This window comes from Falco cherrug, chromosome 2 (assembly GCF_023634085.1).
Source record: "Falco cherrug isolate bFalChe1 chromosome 2, bFalChe1.pri, whole genome shotgun sequence".
Classification (NCBI taxonomy): Eukaryota; Metazoa; Chordata; class Aves; order Falconiformes; family Falconidae; genus Falco; species Falco cherrug.
The window spans coordinates 112,777,430-112,795,771 of NC_073698.1; the positions used below are offsets into that span (position 1 = coordinate 112,777,430).

General features: G+C 38.1%; 1 protein-coding gene across 3 annotated transcripts in view; it reads left to right on the forward strand.

Moving 5' to 3' along the window:
* Nucleotides 1-8,521, forward strand: part of CADM2 (cell adhesion molecule 2) — a 670,542-nt gene extending 662,021 nt beyond the window's left edge. For all 3 annotated transcript variants that reach the window (XM_055702988.1, XM_055702990.1, XM_055702989.1), the window contains one exon: nucleotides 949-8,521. In XM_055702988.1, coding sequence (XP_055558963.1) covers nucleotides 949-1,067 — 119 coding nt within the window. In that variant the 3' untranslated portion in view covers nucleotides 1,068-8,521. The remainder of the gene's footprint in view (nucleotides 1-948) is intronic.
* Nucleotides 8,522-18,342: the final 9,821 nt, after the last annotated feature.

Below are 18,342 nucleotides of genomic sequence, written 5' to 3' on the forward strand. Positions count from 1 at the left end.
AAATGGCTTGTAGACCTACCTATTGTTAAAACTTGATTGATTCCCTACCTGAACCGCTAAAAAAAACCAAAAAAAACCAACACACCAGAAAAACCTGAAGAGCAAGTTAGTGTTGGTATCAACTCATTAAATCTCATTTTAGATACAATAATCATATGGCTAGCACACATAAGCTGATAAAAACATATTTTTTATTTGATTGTACTGTGTGTGGGGGGAAACAATTTTATTTTTTTTGTGAGCCAGTGAAAGTATGTCCTTTTTGTTTTACTTTCCTGAATGAACAGTTAGACATCTTTTGGCAACATAAATAATGCTTTTCCCAATGGGAAAATTGACTGTTGCACACAATTCTTTTTGTTCCTCTCCTTAGCATAAAAATATCTGTGATAGTATCATGTGAGTGGGTTCAGTTAATAAAACTATCTCAATTTTTTAATTCTTGGAAGTGACTATGATACAGTTCTGTAAAATTAAAATATAGATATGATCAAGAAAAAATAGAAATACCAAAATAATCAGTGGCCATTTAAAAAAAACCCAGCTGTTTATGAATATCTAAGTGTTCAGAGTTGGTTTATTTTCCATGGGTAGCTGTTCCATGAAATAACCAAGATTTTATCACTTATTTTATAATTGCAAAATATATTGCATATTACTACAGTTAGATAAAGCAGGTTTTTATTAGAAGATTTCCTTAATTTATTGTGGATATACTTGAATTTGTGTATGTGCATTATCAGTATTAATACTATAAATATTTTTTAGGCAAATTAGAAAGTTGAGCATACCTTTATGATATATACTGAAACTGTGTAAAAATATTTGTCTATTCAGCAAGCAATTGGAGCATTGTTAGAAATGTACTTCCTGTAATGCACTGTAAAGTTAAAAATCCCTAATCTTTCCTTTTTTTTTTTCTTTTTTCTGTTGTACTGATTCCTATAGGAACATATTTAACAAATGAAGCAAAAGGAGCTGAAGATGCACCTGATGCCGACACAGCCATTATCAATGCAGAAGGCAGCCAAGTCAATGCAGAGGAGAAAAAAGAGTATTTCATTTAGATGCAGAGCTAGAATCTTGGAGTTTTACTTATCAGGCTGACTGCTGGAGAAAACTGGCTATCATTTCTCAGAATTCATTTCTGCCATCTTCTGCTATCTTTATTAACTTGCATACCTGCTATAAGTAGCCAGTTTATGCCAACAATCAGCTGTTGACATCATCATTCTATAATTACAGTATCATGCTTAAAGCAGGACATTTCTTATTGCCTAAAATTCATATCCACTGCTCTCTTAACATACAGTGCTTGAATATACAGCCTTAACAATGTTAATCATCATCTTAATCCAAGTTTTCTACATTTTTAAATGTTACGCAGCTTTCTTTTTCAGTTTTATTTTATCATGTCCCTTCTAGTGTGTCATAGAACAATATTCATAACAAATACTATTAGGTAAGGACCTAATTTACTTACATAAAATGTTGTCTAAGATTAGAGGTTTACAAAGAATGTTTTATACATGTCTATCTATAATTCAAAAAGTAACTTGGTTTTGAAACATATGCCCTAGGAAACACAATTTGAAACCTTTTTAGTAGAGTTTCCTGTATGCTTGGATTCGGTGGAAGAAAACTGAATTCAGTCCACTGAATTTTTTGTTTTGTTTTGCTTTGATTTGTTATGTTTTAAATGGTACCTTGACAACAGTGCCATGTTTCAATGGTAAAAACATGCTGAATAGCTATACAGATTCTGCAAAGTTAGATAATAGTGCTTCATTTGAAATAAATTTGTCCTGCCCTTTTATTGCTTTTTGGGATCGCAAAGATTAGAGAACTTTCTGAGTAATTTCTGTTTTTATAATTTATTTGCTTCACATGAACTCACCTGCCTACTCAAATTTGAAGTGTTCATGGGGCACAACTGCAAGGCATTTTAGTATCTGTATATAGTGCATATAATAAATTCAATTAAACATTATTTGATACATATTTAACTTTTTTGGCAGTAGCTAAGTCAGTCACAAGTAAGCATTTTCTAATGTCCATTATATCCCTTTAGATATGACTCAAATCAGTATTCTGAGTAGATAACATGTATTAGTATTTTTTGTCTGTATGTCCTAGCACTGTTCAGCAGCAAACTTTTCTAGTTCTTGTTAATTTTTTCTTTGTTATACAATGGAAGCACAATGTTATATGGAAAGGTAGTTTTAAGCTAACAACCAGTGCACAGCCTCAGGTTTTAAATTACAACCACATTTGATTACTATCCTTAAAAAGTACTATTGAGTTGCTAAAATTATCAAATTTTAATTTGGCAGTTCCAGAGCTGCTTCTCTATGTTGGTTTGCCAAAAAAAAGAAAAAAGAAAAAAAAAAAAGAAAAAAATAGAAGTGTTAAAACAAAAGATATATGTTTTGTGTATACAGTAAATGGACTAATTCTTTATATTAAATTCCTGTCTATGCATTTTGTGAGGTACAAACTTATGTCACCGTGAATGATAGAGAATTCCTGCCATGCTTTTAGCTCCACAGTGAAAGTCTCTGGATTATTTCTAAAATTTTTGTGTAATTGACAGCTGAAAAATCACATGCTCTTAAATATGACAACAAAACACTGTAAGCCCTTCGGCTTATTTCCTCTTCCAATGAAATAAAAAGGTTGCCATAACAGCTCTTGGAAACAATTCTGCAATGGGGAATGCAAGTTAGTCTAGTTGGAGCTTCTCTTGCTCCTACCTTCTGCACCTTTGGCAAAAGAGTATTTCTCTCTGGTTGCTGTACTTGTGAAGCCTAAAAGCATGATGGTCTGCTGTAAAGGACTTTCTCCTGGGATTTTATTTTTGTGTGGGGAAGGGAGAGTTTGGAATATGACATCATGTAGTATGGTAAAATGGAAGATAAAGGTGCTGTGTCAGATTATTTATCAGAAGAGTATAATCCTTTTAAGGACAATATTAGAGTATTTTAATTGTTTTTCTTGAGACATTTATCTTGTTAATTTCTAAGAAAAAAGGGTGACATCAATCAAAGCAGCACTTTTTTTCAAAATATACAGACATAAATAATATGATGTGGTTGAGTGTTAACATAATAAATCATATACAGTATGACATTTTAAAGAAATAAGTCTGCATTGATGTGATTGCATGCTTGTTTTTACAGTTCACTCCATACCCATCTGTGGAAAAATGCAATAATATGTTAATATAATATGGTAGTTTGAGAGAACCAGGTAGGTGCTACTAGACACATTGAAAACTAGTATAGGTTTACAAGATATTCATGTCTTTCAAAACATACACATGTAAAAAAAGGCTGGCAAAGGAAGTCATTCAGTTTAATACCAAAAATATGGGTTCTTGTCACAACAGCAAGTTACATTAGCTACAGTAGAGTATGGCATATGACAAGGTTTTATTTCAAGACCTGGGGCCCAGTTCAACTCAGCATATGCTCAGCTTCAGGCTTCAGAGGATTTCCATTGGACTGTAAGGCGCTATTCATATGCTTAAAAGTAAGTGCTTCCCTGGATGAGGGCCTTACTTGCTCAAGTGGAATTCTCCACCAACAGGGTGTTTATGCCTTTTTCACTCTTCTGAACTCCAGCTTGCTTGAACTGTAGGGTTGTTACTTGAACCATTACCCAACCAAGGTCAGGTAGGACCTTCAAAAGCAGGATTGCCCTTGGGGTAACCATTTCAAACCATTTTCTCCAGTGGCGTAGAAACAGCACTTAAACTTTGCAAGAGATACAACTTGTACACTTAAAACAGGTTATTTCATTGGTTTTCAATTAAAACTTCTCACATGTGCTTGTTTTTAATGCAGTTGATCTTCCGTTACCTTGCACCTGGTGATGTCCCTTGCATCTGTGCAAAGCAGGTGTGAAAAACCCCACACCTAGCGTTCTACCTGGGTAGCACTTTGCAGGCCTGTCTGCTCTTCACGGGTTTAAATTACTACACTAGGTGTAAAAAGGTATCCCTCTTTTTTTGTAGGCAGAGCCATGGCTCAGCACTAATGACATTCAGTAGGCTAAAAGCCAGTCCTCCGTTCTCTTTGTCCAAGATCCCATTCTGAAATACCGCTTTTATTATGGTGTGAGGTATCCAGCAGGTGTGTAAAATCGAGGCTCTGAATGGGAACCGCCCTCACTAAAATGTCTGTGACATTCTCTCCCACATGCACTTGCAGAGTAGTTTTCTCAAGGCCAGGTAGCTAGTTTCTGCCAGTGTACTGTTTACAGTGTCGATTGCTGATTATTTTTAAACTTTCTGATGTAGGTTTTGGGGTTTTTTTTTAATGCTTCAAGGACATTCTCATGATTTGAACAAGAAAGCGGTGCATCAGAAGACAAGGGGTACATCATCCCACTCTTTTAGTGTCATCTGACAAACCAAGAAACAGTGTAAGGAACCTGATGTTTAACTTGAGGCTCAGAACTTAAGCTAAAACACTCTAAAAAGTTTCCACATTATTTAAGGATGGTTCGTCTTGCACTGAGACTCCCTCTGTAAAGGAGTACATGAAGAAAACCAACTTTTCTAAAAAAGACATGAAAGTTAACATCTTGTGTATTTTCATTACAGTATAATATATATATAACTATTTCAATGAAAAGAAAGGACAGAATCATCTGTAATTATGTAATTCATGATTGTAACAGCACTGAAGTTACCATGTACGCACATGTACAGTAGCTATTTCAACAGTTACAGTGTAGTTACATGTAATTCCCTGTAACATAGCAGTTATAGTGTAATTTAGTGCCACTTATTGTAAAGTGTTACCAAAAGGAAAATGGAGTTCTTACCTTTACAATTCCATTAAAATTAAAGGTAAGTTTATTAAATTAGCACCGTAAATCTAATATTGCATTTCTTAATTAAGGAGGTGATTGAAAACTTCATGTTCACACTGCAGCTTCCCACACCGCTTACCCAGACTCCTCCAAGTGTCTAATCTCTACACTCCTAGGAACTGGTTAATCTGTGATGAACATACCAAAAATCCAGCTACTTCAACTTCAATTGAATAAGCTGTCTAACAGAGAAAAACAAACAACAACAAAAATAACGAGTAATGCTTTTTATTAAGTGGCACAAAGTACACACTAAAAACTATGCAAAAATATAGGTAAATACAGTGTACTTACATGTAAGTATCTTGTACTTGCTGTGTATGGATATTGGAAAACCGTGTAATTATAATATGCATTTTGATTATTTCAAGCAGGGGGATGATCCCTAACAGTCACAAGGAAAAGCTGGAAGGTACATATACAAGCAGTGGATATCCTAATGCAATATGTGTAATTCCTCTACTTGCAGTGACAACTAATTTATAAAAACGCTTATACCACTCCTCATTCTCACTAGCTTTGCTTTCCATTTCTTTGAGGCCCATTACATACCACTGAAACACCTTTAGGCAAAGTAAGACACTGACTCCACTAATGGCTTTGCTGCCAGCACTCTTTATGTCTGGCAACACTGTTCTGTAATCTATTTCTGGCTCAACAGCACAAGTTTCCTCTTTTTTTCTGTCCTCAAGGGAGCCTAGTATGTTAAGATGCTGAAATATGCTGCCATATGCCCCGGTATTTTTAGCATGAACAACAGAGAAAGAGAGAGAGAGAGAGAGCGCTGCATTCTTCTGACCCCTATTTTGCTGAATCACCTCACCTGGAATTTCCACTACTTGCTCAGTAATGCCAGGTAATCTTAAATTGTAAGTACAAAATGCTTCCATCAAAGTACAAAGGATGCTTTTAATGATAAAGCTAACATTTTGTAAACGTGAAGTTTTGTATTACTGATCTTTTTACTTCTCGCCACTTTTCCATCCCACCCTTCCAGAAGGAATGCACCAAAAGATAGATAACACAGAATAGCAAAAGAAGAAAAGAATAGCATAAACCTTCTTGTGGTTGCCATTGCTATGACCCTCCTTTGTTCCTGTGTAACAGGATGTATTTAGCAACTGCCATTAGCATCATTCCACACTGTACTGTTCCTAGAATATGACATCTACCTCTTAGTCTAAATACTAGCTATGAGATGTTTGTATACATTTTAAATATTACTGAATCTTTGGTCTAGTCTTGAGGTCACTGGGGTTTTTTTCTGTTAAATATAGAAAAAAAAAATTGCCTGCGTTCATAATTCTTGCCCTGTTCTTTACTAATTTAGGAATAGTTTAAGCTTTTAACAAGGCATAAGGACACAGCCTCAGCTGGTATAAATCAGCTTCACTCTATTGCCTTAAATGTGGGCCAATTTACACTGGCTGGGGATTCATCCCAAACGGCTTAAAAATAAACTGCTATAACACATCAATATTTAGTCAGCACTAGATAATGATGTGCTATCCAACTGAAACACAAACCTTTCCAGTAAGACATGCAGGTTTGGAGAGAAACTTTTATAAGCACATGCAAGCTTTTGAATTAAATATGCAATACCAATACTGTTGAGATATTCTGATGTCTCTTACTTATTTAAACATAATATTGCCAGAGCATGTTTACATTAAAAACAGTCAATGCATGTGGGACAGGGAAAGACTACTGCAAACAATAAAAGAATATTAAATGGATAGAGCAGCCTTTGATGTCAGCAGAGTAGAAACTCTTAATCGAGAGTAGGACTTCCTACATGGTTTTTCACAGTGGACTTCATAACTCTAAAGCAAATGGGAGCTGTCTACTTGGAGTTAACAAAAGCTAGCAGTTCCTGCTTGCTATCGATGAATCTAACCCAGCACTCCGCACTTGTTTTAACTCAGGAGGAAATAAGGGTACAAACATGGTTTAACAGCACACTTCTGCATCACTCCACATCCTCAGGATGCTCCAAGCTTTGTGCGCTTCCAGCAGCCCTTAAGGGAATTCTTCCAGCATCTAGGAATCATCTTGTTGGCAAGCCATGTTAATTTTCTGCAGCAACGTTTAATGTACTCAGAACCAGATGGAAGATGTGGAGCCAACATGATGACTCTACAGTACTAGGGGCTTCCAGAGCCTCTCAGTAGATGGCAAAAAACCCCTATATATATATATATTCTTCATGGCTTCTGTGTTTACTAGAGATCTGCCCTCCATGTTCTGTGTCTAAAGTCATTTATTCTCTGCTGGGCTAAAGCAGCAATCTTAATTGGAAAGGAGGTAGGGGAGAAAAAAAGTCCTCTAAAAGGAGCAGTCTGTGTTCCTGTTAAAGAAAAGTTCAAGGATTTTCATTTCTTTTTTTTTTTTTTTTTTTTCCTTTTTTTTTTTTAAGATTTCAGGTGCAAAGCCAAGCCTGTTGGGGTCAGCACTTTAGCACTTTAGCACATGCCAGCAGTGTTTCTTGTGTGAGCTCTGATCTCACATTTCAGCACAAACTACAGACAGCCTTACCCTGCCCTTATGCATAGTGCTGAAAATCACTGATGCTATTTTCTTCTAAACATATTCATTTTCTTAGTCTTATTCTACAATGAAATCATTGAAGGGTTTTTCATAATAGGTTCAGAAGGAGGGGTTTTAATGTAATAACTTCTAAAGAAAATAATAGTGATGATCATCAACTGTTCACGTTGATTATGAAGAGGAGGAAAATCTTTAATTGCTGGACTGAATTCTTTATCACTTCCTCCTTCTCTCCGTTCTATGCATATTGATTAATGTTAGTAAATATGCAGTTGCACATGTCCTTTTTCAGTGAAAGCAGATTTGCTTATACCCCTATATAGCTTCCATAGAAATATGCAAATATGACCTACGATCATCTGCTTCTGCCTAAACAGTGAGCCAAGAGAGTGAACTCATAGATTACTGGATTCATATATGTCCTGCTTCCATAAAAGTTGAGTACAATACGCCTATTGATTTCAAAAGAACAAGGCTCAAGTCCTTAATGCACATGTTTGAGTTGCTATTTAGCTCTTTTCCAACAGAATTATAAAGCAATCCTTGTGCATCCTTTACTTTTAGCCTAGATATTTTATAACTACAAAAAACCTTCAGTTCAGCAGGAAGTTTCCTAGAATAAGTAATAAGGCGTAATTAGTGAAGGGTCTATAACAACTTCATCTATTCATGGTCAGTGTAAGTGTATTCTCCTAGGAGCTCCAGTGTACTCTGCTTGTACACTGGCACTTTATGGCCTTGGGAAGGATATATGCGAATGGTTCAGAAATACAACCACTAACCTGTAAACAAAATTCATGGGAATTAAACATATTGCACTGAAGATGAGACACATTTACTTCATTTAATTTCCTCATTAATAACTTTAAGCAGACAAAATGCATATTGTAATGTTAGGTACATGACACTTGCATGTTGCTATGCCTATATACTTACAAAGTATTCAATGTGTACTTAGTGGCGCTTAAAAAATGTCATGTACAATTCTTTAAACATTCTTACAGGGTTCCCATTTGCACTTCATCTTTCAGAGAAGTCTTGTCAGAAAATTGTCTGATGAATATTATTGAAAAAAATAAAATTTCAATTTTAGTTATCTGTTGGACATTTCTGAATTGTCTATTCATTTAATATATTTCCTGGTGCTTGCCCGCTTGGCAGTGGAGTTGATTTAGACCAGTGGCTGTATACACAGACTGTTCACTGAACAGATTTTGCTGTTTCTAGTGGAATTGTTATAAGCATTTACTTCGCTAAATATTGATTCTGAGATTTTTAACAGATATCCAAGAAAATAATCTGTAAGACACTGGTATTTTACTGATAATTATAAATTATTTTATTTTATTTGATGTTTATGTACCATTTACTGTGTATTGCTTTATATTTTCTTCTGACTGACAAAGTAACAACTTTTGGATGCTGTCCTCACTGTAGGAGAAATTCATCCTTATGGAGAGGTCGAGTGCTGAGAAAGCATTTAAGCCTTTGGGACTTACATGGTGGCTTAGCCCTCTTGAAGGAGCTAGAGAATTCATGCAAGGTTTTCTGCACCACTTACCATGCCTGAATTGATGTTATAAAGGGCAAGAAGGCCACTGGTCTCAATGGGAGAGAGGCAAATGTCACAGGGAAGAGGAAATTCTTAAAGGGTCCATGTTTATGAAAAAGAAACAAGTCCCGATCACAGAGAGAGACACAAATAGGGTTTGGTACCTCCATGCAGAGGATATCCCAGTGCAGTTGCGCATCTCTGATGGCAGAGCTTTCCTATTGTCTTAACCGAGCATACATTTGATGAATGTACAACCCTGTTAGATTCAGCAGATTTGTTCTTATCTTACTTCTTTTCACTAAACCAAAATATGTCCCCTTAAGCAGCGTTTAATGTCCAGTAACATATATTTTAAATACAGCAACAATGCAGATTTCTACGTGAGCCTCAAAAGTCCTATGCCCATGGTTTCGGGCAAAGCCTGCTGGAAATCTACAGTGTACCCAAGAAAAACAACACAGTCCAGAAAATTATACAATTCGCTATTGGATTTATAGTTTTCTGCATTTAAGCTGTATCAGTCTTCGAGTACTGTCCTGTTTGCCTTCATCAGCCAAAAGTTCCCCCAAAGATCACCGCACTTTGCTCTGTGCCTTTCCATGGCCGATAGTAGATTCTTACAGTGATCACCCTAACCTGGTATGTCCCTCACATGATTCCTTTTAAAGAAAAGAGTCCTAAATCTATAAATGCCAGTAAGCGATCTCTTTCATCAACAGCCAACAAAATACCTGCCCTTCTCCCCACCCTCTGTAGCAATAAAGACAAAAGTCCCTTTTTGTCTGGGTATTTAAATAGAATTGGTTTGGTTTGGTTAGGTTTGATTGTTTTTTTCTGTTTGGTTTTCTTTTTCCCAATATGAATACTCTAAGGGGAAACAAACACGACTTCTTTTAAACCGTAAAGGCTGCTTGAAATGTCATTGAATACTGAGAATAATTTTGTTGAATATGGTCACTGTACCAGACTCTCATTATACACTGATGTGAAAGAGAGTCTACTTACCCCTTTTAATAGCCATCAGGCACCTATATGGAGATACACACACTTTTTCAAAAGTACTGTTATAGAGCAACACTTGGCCAAGCTCCGTTGGTAAGTGTAAGGTAAAGGTAAGTGCAATTAGTGATATTCAGAGATAATCAAGTGGGGATAATGAAGATGACTCCTCGCTTGACGGAAAAGTCATAGTACATTGCCTTCTGGTTCTGCTTCAAGCACTTGGCAACATACTGAGCCATGGGAGGGCACTTTTGATTAGCTCTGGGCTGCTTACTTGCCGTAGCTCTTGCTCCTGCTGAGTTCGTAGCAATAGCTTCTCTGCTGCTCAAGGCTGAGAGGCTAGGGCCTTATTGATTCTGCAAGCTGCATGCAGGAAGAAAAGAAGACAGAGAGTGTTTTTAAGCAAGCCGGAAAGGTTTTTTAGAAAGAGGCCTCTTCTTTATTCTGTGGCAACTTACAGGAAATTAGCACTAATGTCAGCTGGTAAGGATGGTAACCATCCCTGCTTGGTGGATTGTGGGGGAGTACATCCTCTGAGTTATGCCAGCTGGCTGGATGGAAGGGGGAGGGAGTGGAGAGAGGAGGCAAAGCTGTGCGCATACCAGAAGCATGGCAGGCAGGTTTGTCCTTCTGTAGGTGTAGGACCAAAAGGGAGCCTGTTACTCTTCTTCTCAGTCTGTATTCACTTCTAGAGCTTCACCTGAAAGGGGTGAAAGAAGGAACTGGTCCAGTCCGCAGAATCACAGAGCTACTGAACAGCGAGAAACGTTCTCCAGAACACTGATGCCAACACCTGGCAAACAGACAGCGCTTTCCATTTTAAGGGCTTTGAGTTTATTTAACTTCTGGAGAGCTGGAAATTTATAAGATACAAAGAAAGTAAAAAGAAGAAGCAAAAAAAATAGAATTTGGACTTTGACAGATGAAATTAGATAGAAAGTCAAGTAACTGAAATGGGAAACAGACCTTTTGCAAGGGCTTTTTTTAGTCTGGTATCAGAGTATTAGCCAACCCTGTTGTCACCGAAATCTCGGAATGAAGAACTTATCGACACCAATGTGATGCAGATAAGCAGACACTTCTTTATTGACGGCCGGGTGCGTGAGCGAGTCCTCTCACGATCAACACCCACCAAGTTTCAAAATCATACACCATATATAGAACTTATCCATGCATATTCATTAAGTATTTGCACATAATCATAATAATTCCTGAAATTCATTAACATACTCTCCTCCCATATTCGGTTCTGCGCAGTAAAGGTTAGATAGGTTCAGAAATGGGTCTGGGGTACGATTTGGGTAGGTGGTATATGAGTCAGTGGTCGCGATCTCCCCCCTGCCGGAATTACCTTTTACTAAAGTTCACGGTTTCTTGGCAGGTAACTACAAGTTGTTCCAGTCGACTCTCCCCAGTTCCCATTAATTCTATATTCGGACATTTCAATACGCTTTCTACATACAGAAGACTAGTCAAATACAAAGAAATCTGTAAAATCCCAAATTTGTTACCTAAGTTTTAAACAATGATTCTAGCCCATTCTTCTGGCCTCGGTACAGAGCTGTACAAAGGATTTCATAGCAGCTTTTGCTGTGCAACTACAAGTTTCATTAAAATATATCTCTCATTCCAAATGATTTTATAAAATCAAATAAAGTCAATTAATTCTAACTTATTAGCAGATCTGTAACACTGTCTCAGGACAAAGAAAATATTTTGTACAATTCTGTAAGTTTTCCAAGTGCGTTTTGATTCTTTCTGGAGCATCTAATCCTAACATCCTAACCTCAGAGACAAAAGTGCATATACCATGATGAGATCCAGTTAAATGTACATCATTATATTGTACTTACTAATGCAGTATGAGATCACCTTCCGTAACAGCAGTAAGCAACACGACTAAGAGCTGCCATATTTATTTTCTCATCCACTCCCCATGGAAGAGTGTGTCTGCAATGAAGCGTTGTCATTTATTTACCTATTTTCTTATTTCCCCTATGTTTATGTAAAAAGTTTAGATTGAAAATGCACTTTCTACTCAGAGAAGAAACGAATGCAGTTTGTGATGGTCCCTTCTTCCTGTGGAATTCAACGTTGCAGTTTTAGAAAATTCTCCCTGTACAAACTTCAGTGTGATGGGGGAATAAACTTATTGATGATGGTCCACATTTATGAGCTCTAGGAAGCCTTTCAGCTATGCTCAAATCTGGCCTTTAAAATAAAGTTCAAAACCTTGGACTAAATTCCAAAAACTGTAAGAAGCCAATGTAGGCTGCAGAGAGCAGGCTGAGCTTGGTTGTTACTAGGAAGATGCATCCAAGTTTTGCACGCCTTTGAGGGCGCGTGAGGATGTTCTTCACAGTCAGCTATATTGCACGGCTACAGCCCGCCTGGGAGGTGACATAAATAAATTGTTGCCACCACCTTCAAATTCATTTATTGCCTAAAGGTGGTAAAAACCAATGGCCATGGCTGTTGCAGTAGAGAAGGGTAGCAGTACCCTTGCTGGTAGGGTAGCAGTGCTGCTGTGTCAGTTTGGAGCTTGTTTTTGGCATCACCCAGAGGCAAACTGACCCCTAAACGTTATTTGCTGGATGCAATTCATAGTGGTGCCCTCTTCATGCAGTTAGCAGATGACTGCAGAGCACCTGACCAGCCAGCCTCCTGTCTGCATGGGGAACCTGCAGCTGATGGTAGGAGAGGATTAATCTCATGGGACTGGATAGCTGAAAGATGGAGGTAAGGTTTCCCATAACTACTCCTTGGGTGCCTCGTGCCAGAAAAGCTGAACTCAGTACCTTCCCCTTGTATAGCAACCCTTGTGCAGCACACAAAAACCTTTTTGAGAGCTACATATTTTCACAGAGTAGAAGGGAAGATGGTTACTAGGTCATTACAGAGAGTCTCATTTACACATCATAAGCTTCTCCTCTGATGGGTGGTTTAGGGACTGTAATAAGTCTGTTCACATTTAATGTCACAGGATACTGAAACATGAATGCAGGGTCTTCTGGTTCTGTATGAATATAGCGGTGGGCTATAATTTAGGGTTTTCTTTTTTTCAGGTTGTATGAACTCATAAACACGCAGGCACAAATGCACAGAAACATACACACACATAAGCACACTTTGTGTATTTTCCTATGCGTTCTTACCCCACTAGATATCTTCTACTTGCTCTGCTACACCAAGCTGATGATTTTACAACTACCATAGCCTCTCAGGACACGGCTTTCTCTTTTTCATGTGGTTGGTTGTTGTTTTTTTTTATAACTGCACAACTGTCAGTGATGGTCTGTGTGGAACAGGTAAACTAGCTCTAGGTTTACTCATTGATCAGCAACTTTGGTTGAAAGTTTTTTTTTACCAGGAAGCATATTCAGGCTTTCTAAAGAAGGTCCTAATATATAAAAAGAGGAGTAGGGGAAACATTTTGAATTTTCCCACTGTACTCAGTACATGGTTGAGTATTAGGCTGTAGTCACCAAAGTAGGAAAGATTCAATGTCAGTCCCTGAAGTTGCAGATCGCTGCACCCAGGATGGGAAGGAAGCTGTTTGTTGTGTCACTGCTTTTTGGCTCTGCTGCAGCTTGGCAAAGTGTGCATGTCAGCAGGAGCTCCAGAGCATTATTTGACCACCAAATCACATACTTTTCTCCGCCAACATCATTCTTTATTTCTTTCAGAGTGGGAGGGAAATAGCATGGCTTGTTTCAGTGCCCCTGGGGCTTTGAATCTATGTTTTCATTCAGGAAACGAATCATGGTCATCCTGCCTTGCTGTAGGGCAAAACCAGACAATATGGTATTTCCCTTTAATACACAAAGATAACAAACAACTGCTCTTGTAAGGAACTGGGAATAGAGGGAAGAGAATTATATAAGCTGGTTGGGGTGGAGAACAAGAAAAACAATAAAAGTGAAAAAGAAAAGTGTTGGCAGGAGGAAATGCTGCAATACCTTGCCCCGCACCACGAGTCTCACAATTAAAATCTGAATGTGAGTTTCACAATTAAAGAAGTGGGACAAAGCTAAAGATTTGGATAAGAAGACAGAAACTGTTGAGGGCTCACAGAGGGAATGAAAGAAAATTCAAAGCAAAGACAGAGACAGTAAAAGGCCCCTGAAAGAAGATGACGGCAGACTGACAGCATCACTCAGTGCTGCTGATATGCCTTAAAGTCCCCAGAGCTGGGACTGAGGCGGCATCACATCAGGTTCCCGACAGAAAGGACTTCCACTGTCACTCACAGGCGGCCTTCGAACTGATCAAAGGGTACTGCTAAAAACACACACTGAACTCAGGAGTTCCAGGAGAAAGCAGGTTGCCTACAGGCAACACCTTCAGCATAAAACATGTAGCAGACAACAAAGCAGAAGGCAATTGCTTGAGGTTCCTGTAGCCACAAGAGAGGCCCTCCCCATAACTAATGGGAAATGATAACACTGTCTAATGCATTCCTTATTCTTTTGGGGTAAAAAGTATGCTACCAGCCTCAATTGGAATGAGCATATTTGATATAAATATTTACAACTGCATAACTCCCCTTCCTAACCATACTGGAGACATAAGGAACTCAGCAGCAGTTGCTTCAGGCCAACGCTCTGCTTCAGCTATCACACAAAAACGGCAAGTGCAGTCATAGCCTTTGTCCCAGCTGCCACCCACTTACTCGGGCGCTTGCCAAAAAGAAAGACAAACAGTGACTCTCTGACAATGGCAGAGGCATTTTCACTCCTTTATAGCTAAAAGGAACTCTAAACCCCCTCTGTTACATTCATACTGAAAGAGGCTAAACCTTGGTGCACTATTAATATGCTCAAGGGAAAAAAACTTGGAAATCTCTCACCTTCTTATATACCTCAGGCAGGAATTTCCTTCCCAGAAATAATCCCCTTTATAACAAGGCAATGAAATTTGTTATAATTAACCAAAAGAAAGGAGTGAAGACCATTGTCAGAGTTTCATGAGCCACCGAGTTCATTGTGCACATCATGAAGTTCTCTTGCAAATGGAAATGAAGTGTTCTGCAGAAACTGGGATCATTATATATGAGGATAAAGGAAAGCCCTTGCTGCCCTAACTGAGCTAATTTATGGTCTGACTTAGTTTTTTCTAATAACCAGCAATGATTTTGCAGACATCACATATGTATGAAACAAGCTGAACCAAAGAACCACAGAAATAAGACTGAATTATACCAAAGCTATCTCAGTTTAAAATCAGCCTCACTCTCTAGACTTTGTGAAATTACTCCTGATTCATCTGGATGCAAGTAAGCATAGAACCCAATTATTGCTTTTGCAGAGGGCTGGATGTAGTGTCATCCTGGGGCAAGGAATGAAGAAAGGTTTAGTTCAGGTTTTTCTTTTTCTTTTTCCTTGTCTTTTTTTCCCCCCGTGAATGACCTCTTTTGTCAAAGTTCTTATTAGGCAGCATCAGAGATGTCAAAAAAAAAAAAAAAAAAAAAAGAAAGCATGAAGTGTTACACTCCTGCTCACTCTGCCCCACACCTCGTGTAGCCTTGAAAAACTCAGTAGCATATTAATGCACTGACCTCTTCCAAGAAGCAGAGACAGCTATAGAGCTTGTTTCTAAGCTAACGCATAGAAATTGGGAGTGGGAGGATATTGGAAAGGGTGCGTGTTTGGCACAGTCATGTGCTGGTAGTGAATTGTCTGTGTTTCAGGTTAGAAAATACACAATTACAGCTGGACCAGGAAAAAAAAAACAAAACAAACAAACCTGAAAATAATAGAGGGGCTGCGTATTTGTTTGTTTGTTTTATCTGAAAGCCTATATATTTATTGGAAGTCATGGGAAAGCAGGGGCTTTTTTGTGATAGGCTACAGGAACATTTGGCAAATATGACAGAGGAAAACCGTAAGCAGATATTACTAAGAAGAAGTTGTTATGTGAGTGAATTGTGGGCCTGCAGGGAAAGGTCTGGGAATTAAATGTCCTCGTAAAATTCACTGGGCACAGCTGCTTTCAGTAGCTACGCTAAGTTCCAAGAAATGCAAATGACTGATTTCTAAAGAACGCAGAGCCCAGTACAGTGTGACTAACACAGATCCCTTTGCTCCTTGCTGGCCCAACAGCCACTCTAAAGCTCAGTTTGCTGTGAAAAACTCCCTCTTTTGCTGGTGCAGAGCTGGCACCAAGAACCAGCTAAATCTTGTATGATGGGACCAATCTAACAGCTTCATCTGGCTGGTACAGGGTCACAGCAGCATTTCCCTAGTGGAGAACCGGGCTTCAAACTGAAAGTGCCTCTGCAAGACTCCTGTGTGAAAGGTCCCTTTTGCATATCTTCTCCCACCAGGGGTCTGTCACTTTCCCATGAACTGGTAAAAAATACTAATAAAAGCATTAAAAAAGTCTTGACGTCATCCCTTAGCTTTCTGATGTTCCCTATTCTTTTCTAAATTTACTTTTACCAGGTAACATTCCTTAGGAAAGATCTGATATTCAAAAAAACCAAGAAAACTGGTAAGAAAGAAGGGTTTAAATGGTATGCAAAGTTTTGCTGTGGTTTTTTTTGTTTGCTTGTTTGTTTGTTTGTTTTTAAAACACAAATACAATCTGGAAGTACCTGGGTTTCTTATCGCTTCCTACTGTAATGAATTAGAAAGTGTATTCGCACAGGCAAAACACATATTGCAAAACAGCATCTCGGATGGGACTTGAGCTGTGATGAATGAGGCCAAGGATTGCCTGATTTACTAATGTGCCGTGCCTCTTGTTAACCAGAAATCCCATAGCAGTATGGCAGATCTATATCTGATCTGATCTCAAAATGTATTTGAGATATGTATACTGATATCTCTAAATATATTTATTCAAAACCCTAGGCGTCTGAAAAATCCTTTTGTCTCTGACTCTCTGCCTATGTGTGCAAATACGTTTTGTTGTCAATGTGTTGTGGGGGGAAAGACTTATTTTAGGAGGTGTTTTCTTCCCCAAAGCCCTTTAACTGACAGGAACAAAATCAGTGTCAGGATACCTAGGTTTTGTTGGGTTTTGAGCAAGTCTGGTATCCATTACATGTTTTCCACCTATGAAATGGAGGTAATCCTTAAGGCACTTTTTAAAAGTACTTTGAAGATTGTCATATTAAAAATTAGCCTTTGCCTCTTACTAATATGTTGGCCTAACACCTATTAAAAATCCCATTAGATTTGCACTCGCGTTAGATCGTATCAGGAAGCAAATGTCTGTGACAACCACTGATGTAGAAAGCAACTGAATTCAGCAGGATCTACTGAATTTGCTAATAATCCCAATTCAGATATCTGACAGAGCGGGAACTGCAGTACCTAGTCTGGGAATAAGCAGGTACCTCTGAATCCTGACACTGGAAGTGTCCCCACCACAGGGCAGCTTGTCTCCTGCTGTAATGCCCACTGCCGTCTTCAGCAATGTAAAGCAAAACATCTTTGTCAATAGATGGGCTGTGCGACAGTCAGATGTGTCAATATGTTGACTCTTGAGAACAGGAGGTTGTAATTAAGGTTTTGCTTTCGTGCAGGAGTTTTGAGACTAAGGTATTGTTCCTGGTATCCGTTTCAAATAGAAATCAGTAACTTACAGGGAACTGACAGTAGTGACAGGTATTGAAGTGGCAAAAGCTACTGGAGACTTTCCTCTAACTTTTGCTGCTTTTATAAAAGGTTTGGATAGTCTGGCTAACGCAACCTTCTTTGTCCACCCAAGAAAGATAAGTTAATGTGTGACTTAATTAATATTAATGATATAAAGATATTGCCTGATACTACTGTACAACCTGATTGCACACAGTTATGAGTTCCTGTACAGACCAGTTCATTTTTTTCACTTTAGCTTTTCCTAGCTGTATTTAGAAGTAGTCAGATTATGTTTTCCTACTTTGTCTGTGTCTCTAATATGGACTAAACAATAAGTATTACTAGAAGACGTGGCAGTATAACAGTACATTTTACTGGAGCTACCACTGAGTTAGAAACCTTGCATCAACACTTCTACCAGACTCTTAGACATTAGTGCTTCAGCTTGTATGGTTAGTTCAAAAGATTGCAAATGCAAACTTTACAGAAATGTATGACAGTGATATATTTGCCAGTAGCAAATTAGTCCAAGTGAGTTGTAAAGCTTGCACTGACATATGTAATTCTTAGCAGGTTTCAAACTGTCTCCTCCAGGCTATGATTAATTTCATTAGATATTCTTAAAGTTAAGAAAAAAAGGAAGAGTAATAAGGTAGTCTGTCAATCACAAGTTCTAGGAAAAAAAAAGTATCTCAGATTAAGTAATCTTTCCATACTGCAGACTTGATTCTCATCTCACTGACATGAGAATGTTTCTGCTGCACTCGTAACCCA